General features: G+C 44.3%; 1 protein-coding gene and 1 long non-coding RNA gene across 2 annotated transcripts in view; one reads left to right on the top strand and one right to left on the bottom strand.

Moving 5' to 3' along the window:
- Positions 1-7,786, bottom strand: part of LOC144092581 (uncharacterized) — a 50,915-nt gene that overhangs the window by 13,274 nt on the left and 29,855 nt on the right. Inside the window, exon 4 of the long non-coding RNA XR_013306086.1 lies at positions 3,185-3,274. This is a non-coding gene — a long non-coding RNA (uncharacterized LOC144092581). The remainder of the gene's footprint in view (positions 1-3,184; positions 3,275-7,786) is intronic.
- gdf10b (growth differentiation factor 10b) lies at positions 4,556-7,748 on the top strand. The gene is made up of 3 exons (XM_077625505.1): positions 4,556-4,879; positions 5,463-6,286; positions 6,344-7,748. The coding sequence occupies exons 1-3, from the start codon at positions 4,690-4,692 to the stop codon at positions 6,533-6,535; spliced, it is 1,206 nt and encodes a 401-aa protein (XP_077481631.1). The 5' UTR covers positions 4,556-4,689; the 3' UTR covers positions 6,536-7,748.

Here is a 7,786-nt window from a genome sequence, read left to right as displayed (position 1 = left end):
GTTCAATTCCCGGTGGTGAGCTAATTAAACACTAAATTTGGTGAGTGAATAGTGAACGAGTGGTTAGCACGCTCACCTCACAGTTCTAAGTTTGAGGGTTCAATTCCCGGTGGTTTGCTAATTGAACACTAAATTTGGTGGGCGAATGCTGGACGAGTGGTTAGCACGACCGCCTTACAATTCTGAGTTTGAGGGTTCAATTCCCGGCGGTAATCTAATTGAAATTTGGTGAGTGAATGATTGTTTGTCTCAGTGTGGCCATTGGCTGGGCTAGACTCCAGCACCCCCACATGCCTTGAAAGTTCTGTCCAATATAATGTTAGGATAAAGTAAGTGTCCCGAGCGGGAGTGTTTTTCTTTGAAGCCGACCGGACGCACTGTTTTTTCTCCGAAAGGTCCCCGCTTGTCATTTGTCTGCTTTTGAACCCGCAAACACCCCGCGCCACGCTACGGCAACGTCGTCAGTTCAAAGCGCGCGGAAAGGTCGGCGAGGGAGCGCGTCACTCGGACCGCTTGTCACCCAAATGATGACAAATTGGCCGCCTGGCCGCTGGGCCCGGCCGGGCTCCCCCACCCAATCGAGTCCAGACGGGCCCCGCGGGGAATGGAGATCAATGTGTACTTTGGACAACTCATTTCATTTAAAAGACTGCAATTGGACATTTGTTTGATGATGTCATCACGTTTTACTTCCGGGGCCGCCACTTTGACACCTGTGCCTTAACCAATTCAATTTGGAGGCGTTCCGTGCAAGAGGTTCTGATTTCTGAAGGGTTTGTTTTGTTGTTGTTGTCGCTTCTCGGGAACGGCCGTTTACTACCAAACGGATTCCGACCCCGGCTCGACGTGAAACCGTTGTTTATTTCTCGCCAAAACGTCGATGGCGAAGCGACACGTTTATGTTCTAAGAACAGTAGGTATCTAATTTCGGGCGTCTCAACGGTGGGCTTAAGCGGCGCAAAACGCAGAAAGGACAGGAAGTGTGAAAGAAAAGAGTGAAGGCGGCGTTCTGCGACTTGCTCCGTGACACTTTACCGAGGCCGAGCGGGGCAATGGGGGTTCACGGCGGTCGGATTTGACGGTTTACAATCACGTCGGACTACATCTGGAGTATTTGATGTCGGGGGTTCAGCCCAGGGTCATGTGATCCTTTCGAGCAACCCGAAACCAGCGGCGTGGGACTGTTATTTTAACAACAATTGAGTCCAAACGTTCAATGAGAAATGTGTAGGTTCTCCAACAGAAAGGAAAAGTAATAGCGCGTAATTACCAAGAGTGAGGAAGTCATTGAAAAATAGAATTAAAATGAAAGCGTACATTCCGGGGACTTAATTGATCTGAATGAAATGGTCCATGTACGCATTCATTACATTATTTGGATGAGTTGACAGTATTTATTAGGACTGGAAATGACTACAAGGAATGTTGCAAATGTTTGCATATGCTGTATAGTCACACGGTCTATTGATAATGTCATTTCCAAATAATATACAGTCAATTATTTTGTTGCCGGTCGGTACAAAAATAATAGGGGGCGTGTCTTATACGAGAAAAATGGTCAAATTCAACCATTTTGAGGCAATTTGAAAGACGCGGCTTATACGCGGCGGCGGCTTATATGCGAGTAAATATGGTGCATTGCACTTTTCGCCTAAAAACATTCCGTTTTTGTGACGGCGGTGAACGGAGAGAGTGGGAAATCTCGACGAGCATCTGGTCCCGCAAAACAGTCGGGTTGCACGATGGATTTTCCGATCTTTTCCAGCGGCCTCCCTCAGATGTGAGTAATAAGCGCCATTGGAGATTGTTGTCAATTTTTCAAAAAGCTGACAAACATATAGTGGATGATTGTTCTCAGGCCGGAGGGGGGGGCCTCCGAGGATAAATGGCCCGGGGAGAGCTGCCTTCGGGGGGGAAATTACCGAAACGCTTGAGGAGAGCCATCGCCATTAACAGATGAAAGCCCTTCGCGTTGCCATCCATTACGTGGCCGCAGATTGACTGTGTGTGTGTGTGTGTGTGTGTGGTCGGGGGGGAAAATATGAAAAAGTTTGCAGTACTTTTGAGAGCTCGTCCTACTAAATTCTGTGGTTTTATAGAAGAGCAATGCCATTTTCTGCTATGGTTTTAAGGTTTTTTTTTTGGAGGTATCATTTTTCCAGACGAGATCATTACATTTCAGAGCGTAACTGATATTTTATTCGCGCAGACCCCCGTGAGCACGTATCGGCGAGACGTATTTGACTCTGCTTGTGTGTGATGTTGGCGTATATCATTTGAGAGGATGTCATAGGCCTTCCATATCCAACAGCGCCAATGGTCATTCAGACGCAGCCAACAGTATGAAAACAAATCAAAGGGGAAGAAAAGAAGAAGAAGAAGGGAGTGTGTGTCGTTGAAGGATGGCGACTACTCGGGCCAAAAGAAACATGGCGGTGGTACGTATTTGGGGCTTTTCCGGGGAGGCGCAACAACAAGATGGATTAGTGGCTTATTCAGATATTATCCGAGCTGAAAAGGCGTCAATCCAATCACACTGTTAACTACAACTTCAAATCAACTTTTTTCACATTATTGTCAACTACAAAAAACTCTTGCCCTTTAATGTTATTTTCTCTGTAAATTACATGGCTAAGGTATTGTGTAGGTTCACCAAATAAGCATTTTTTTTTAAAAGGATGTGATTTCATTACCAGTAAATTCATTAAAAACACATCACAAGAAAATATGAAATTTTAAATGGAGTCAAAATGCAAAAACAACCACCGTTTTTGTTAAGAAAATAGAAGTATTTTTCCAATCAAAAGATAAGAATGAGCTTGCATGCTTTTCAATCAGCAGCTATTTAGCATTCGTACATCTCAAAATGCATAATAATGAATATTTTTATCTTCATTTCCACAATTTCTACACTCCGTGCTTTGTTTCGCCGCTATTTTGGGAAGCGGGGTGACGTGTACGAGCGCAAGTCTGGCAGCAAGGTCGCCATAATGAGGTGACTTTATGATCATTGACAATTTGCACTCATTGACTCGAATTTCCAATCCCACACTGTCCAAAAAATAAAAAATACAAAAAACTGGGGCTCTGACCTATTCTTTACTTCCTCTAATATACTAAATGGAGCCCGCCGGCTATAAAGTGAAAGACTATGAAGACAAATGAAGTCCTGACAAATATTCACAGCGGCTTCAATTAGCTTCAACGTGGCAGCTAATCAGTGTTGTAAACTTGTTTTTTTTCCTCCCGCAGTCCAGTTGTAGTTCCTAAGGAACTAAAATACAGAAAAAAAGGGAAACATCAGTATTTTATAATCCTCGCCATTTGGAGCCAATATAAGAGAAAGAACAACCCGAATAGTATTAAAAGTTTTTTTTTCAATTTATGGCTTGTATACATTAACAACAGACTGGAAACACATTGAAATGATTAGCAGAAATAAACAAGCTTTACGTCCGTCGAGAATTTTGTTCGGGGGATGTTAGCAAAGCAAATCTGCTTCTATACGCGGCATCTTTTAAAAGAAAACAAGTTAGTCGTTGACGGTCATTCACAAACGTTGGTTTTTATTTTATTGTCTTTTTTTGGCCATAAACTGACAGTGTGTGCTTTATTTAATCCAATTTGGTGTCACCTAGACTTCTAAGGTTGTTGTCATTGGTGGCATTATTCGATGGTAAGTATTAGGTATTATTTTAATGATTGATAATGATTCCAATGTCAGATATTTAAAAAAATACAAACACCTGAACTGGGGCAATAATGTTAAATATGCAGATTCACAAAATCTTCCATAACAAAGCTCCTCCTCCACTGCAAGATTTTGTACCAAAAAAATCCAACGCATCAACAAGGGCTGGCTCTAGAGGTGACTGTGTAGTTCCCTTCAAAAGACCCAAAGCACCTTCATACCTGGATCTAGATACCAATTAATGATCTTTAAAAGCTTTCAAAAAAAAAAAAATTTTTAAAACCCTTAAAAGAATACTTAGCGACTGTGGCGTAACCTCAGTCTCAGTCTGCAGAAGATTCACACCTTGTGGACTTCCTGTGTGTGGCTCCAGTTTTTTTAGCTAGGTCTACAATGTCTTCTGTGTCTGTCTTGCTACTGCAATCAAGGAAAATTCCCGAATACGGGATGAAATAAAGTTCTAGTCTAATCTAATCTAACATACGTGAACTCCCGTCTCTGAACCTCTTGGCCAATCATTTTAAAGCCTGGCTATCTAACAAACAAAATTGCCATCACAACGCTGTTTAAAACTGTGCTACATGTGTGTGTGTGTGTCTAGTGTGTGTCATCGTTTATCTTCAACCTAAAAATGGAAATTAGACCTCGGCTACAATCTTGTAAAAATGTAAAAATTCCAAAATCAAATTCTAATTTGCGTGCCTGCAATTTGTTGTTTTGCTTATCTTTTGAATGCCTAATGAAATATGAAATAAGCAGCCGCCAACCAGAGGCCGTACGCGGCTGTGGGCGTGGCCTGCCTGGGCGGGCGGGCTTAAAAGCCCACCTCGCGACAAGGTGAGAGCGGCGAGACGACGACACTGGGACCGCCGTCCGCTCCCCCAAGTGCGCGCCCTCCCGTGCGGATTATTCATCACCCCAATAATAACGGGCGGACCCGCGCACGCCGAGCCCACTCGCGTTCTTTTCTTCCAAGCGGAAAAAGGCATTGAGTCGGGATGAAGTGGCTGGTCTTTGCTTTGCGTCTCTGGGCCATTCTGGAGCCCGCTCGGACTAGCGAACCCGACCCCGAGCTGGGGAAAGAGCCCGCGGCGACCGGCGCCATGTGGCGACTTTACGAGCGCTACAGCAAGGAGCCGCGCCGTCCCCGAGAGGCCAACACGGCGAGGAGCTTCACCGCCGTCCGTGGTGAGTCTCAGAGCTATGGCACCTATGGCTCGGGAGCCACGTGTGGCACTTTTGAGTCCAGTCCCGAACGCACCAATAGGAGCGTCACGTCGGCACTGTGCCGTTAAAAGTAGTTCTAGCGCCGCTTTAATCATTTATTTATTTATATATTAATTTATTAATTTATTTATAGATGTATTTACTAATTTATTTATAGATGTATTTACTAATTTATTTATATATGTATTTATATATTTATGTATAATTTTTTTATGTATGCATTTATTTATTAACGTATTTATTACCTATTTATTTATGTCTAAAATGTCGTGTCTGTGTCTGTATTCTCACCCTCTTGCTACTGTGACAATGACATTTCCCGAATAAATTATCTAACTTAATCTAATCTAATCAGACTCTTCTGCATGCATACTGTCATTGATCCTCGTTGATTGACCAAAAAAGCCGGTTTTATTTGAGTACTCTTTTTAGCTTCTCAATAGGGTTGTGGTCAGGGGATGATGAATTCTGTAAATCAGCCAGAAAGACTGCATTTTTTTTCCTCCATTCTTCTCAACCGCCATTTTCGTTCCACATTTCGCAGGAATATTTCAAGGCAAAGAGATTCTCCAGTTCAACTTGTCCTCCGTCCAAGACTCGGAGGTCATCCTCTCCGCCTCTTTCCACTTCTTCAACAAGCGCCAACACCGGCGGAGACCCGGACGGCTGTCGGTCGCCGTCCGTCAACGGCCCCCAGGCCCGCGAATCCTCTTCCTCTTCCACGGAATGTCGCCCGACTCTTTCTCCACCAGACCACTGGGAAACATCACCGTCAGCTCCTCGAAGGAAGGCGCGTGGCAATCGCGGGATGTAACAACGGCGATCACGCAAGCGGGAGGTGGCGTCATCACGGTGGAGAGCCATTCGCTCCAGCGGGGAGGTCTTCGCCGCCGGGAGAACCTCTTTGAGGACAAAACGCCTTTTCTAATTCTCTACGCCGACGACCGGGCCGTGGACCGGCCCAACGGCGTGGTGGCGACCCTGCAGAGGTACGGAGCCTTCCCCGCGGGCCGAGACCTTCCGGCGTCAACCTCGAGGACCCGGAGGGAGCTCCGTTTCCAGATCCAGACCAACGAGATCCCCGAGGTCCAATTGGATACGCTAAAGAACCACCAGCTGTGGCGGAGCACTTATTTCCCCGCCAAATCCCAAAGCTCGACGGGAAAGACGCCGGGCCAGGAGTTGCTAGACTTTGACGAGAGGACCATGAAGAAGGCCCGCAGGAGGCAATGGAGTCCGCCTCGGGTTTGCGCCAGGCGTTACCTCAAGGTGGACTTTGCCGACATAGGGTGGAGCGAGTGGGTTTTGGCGCCCAAGTCGTTCGACGCCTACTACTGCGCCGGGTCCTGCGGATTTCCCATCCCCAAGGTGAGCATTGAATTCTGGCAATCTTCATTGGTATTTTATGGGCGTTTCTTTGTCAAGGTGGTCCGCTCTTCAAATCACGCCACCATCCAGAGCATCGTCCGAGCCGTGGGAATCGTACCCGGCGTTCCGGAAGCGTGCTGCGTGCCAGAAAAGTTGAGCGCCCTCGCCGTGCTTTTCCTGGACCCGGAAAAGAATCTGGTCCTAAAGGTTTATCCGGGAATGTCCGTGGATACCTGCACCTGTCTGTAGTTGTCGACGGGGACGCAAGGTCGAGGGCGCGGTTGGGATTTTCTTGATTTTGACGGAAAGCCAACTCTGATATTAAAATAATATCAGATTTTTCCCAGCATCGATGAAGGACTCGTTTTGATGAGCCTTGGACAACTTTTGGTGTCAAAAAGAAAAACCGTTGACATTAACTCAAATGTTGAGTGTCGTTTAACAATTCCTGTATAGATGAAGGCATTTTTTAGGTCATATTGTCTATATAATGTATATACTGTGTGTATTATTATTATTATTCTATCTATTACCAGGTGGAGCTTGTATTTGAGACGGGATTATTTGCGTGTTACTACCCTCTGCTGTTCATTTAGGAACAGCAGAGGGTCGGACTAAGTACTTCATTAAAGTGTGTACAGTTTTTAATATGCACATTACAGTACATATGCTAATGTTACAAATTTCAGTAGATTTAATTTCAATTTTTGGTTCCTGTAAGGAGGGTTTTTTGAATTAACCTTGTATGTGCAGTATGGAAAATTCTAATGAAAATGTACTGTATGTTGCCACTACTATTTTATCCACTTTTTACGGAATGCATGATGAAAGTACTGTTTTTATTAAGCAAAATGACTCATAAGTGGAAATCGTGACCATTTCCGAGCAGCGTTTATATACAAATATTAATGTTGTATCAATGACCTTTGCTTTGACTTCCCTTCATGTTTATGTCATTTATTCTTCACTCCATGTTTTGACACTCAGCGGTGGGAATTTTGCGAAAGCATGAATGGGCCACGCTGGAAGTGGTTTTGACAAGAGCGCTGCGGGAGTTCCTTGGTGAACAAGAAGAATTTCAAGAGGCCAATGTCCCCAAAGACATTGGCTTTGGTTTCAAGTGTAAATGGTGCCTCCCTTTCGCCAGAAGCGACTTCCCCATCTTCCATCTTTATGACAACATGCACAGTGAGTTGAATGAAGGCAAGCAAAAGTTCTCACGTCGATCAATTGCAACGTCCAAAGAGGACAATTAGGGCTTTGTCATCTAAAGGTGGCTTTTGGAAATCTTTTGCAATAACGTCCTTAGGGTGTCATTGTATTTTAAAAATAAATAATGTAAAAATAGTCAATAACTCTAGAGCAAAGGCCATGATTTTGTGTTAAAAGTTAAAAATTCCAAAAATCGGAGATGATTTTCTTTCCACAAATGTTTTTTTTACTTAATACAAAGAATCTTTAGTTTTTAATTACCCCTACCTTCAAAGAAAATGACAATAA

The sequence above is a fragment of the Stigmatopora argus genome, chromosome 18, assembly GCF_051989625.1.
Source record: "Stigmatopora argus isolate UIUO_Sarg chromosome 18, RoL_Sarg_1.0, whole genome shotgun sequence".
In the NCBI taxonomy this organism is placed as follows: Eukaryota; Metazoa; Chordata; class Actinopteri; order Syngnathiformes; family Syngnathidae; genus Stigmatopora; species Stigmatopora argus.
The sequence above is the reverse complement of the archived record's forward strand: the minus strand, read 5'-3'. Positions and strand labels throughout refer to the sequence as shown.

Coding starts and splice junctions, on each gene's coding strand:
- gdf10b (XM_077625505.1), top strand. CDS start 4,690: ATGAAGTGGCTGGTCTTTGCTTTGCGTCTCTGGGCCATTCTGGAGCCC. Junction 4,880..5,462: donor GAGCTTCACCGCCGTCCGTG/GTGAGTCTCAGA, acceptor CACATTTCGCAG/GAATATTTCAAGGCAAAGAG. Junction 6,287..6,343: donor GCGGATTTCCCATCCCCAAG/GTGAGCATTGAA, acceptor TTCTTTGTCAAG/GTGGTCCGCTCTTCAAATCA.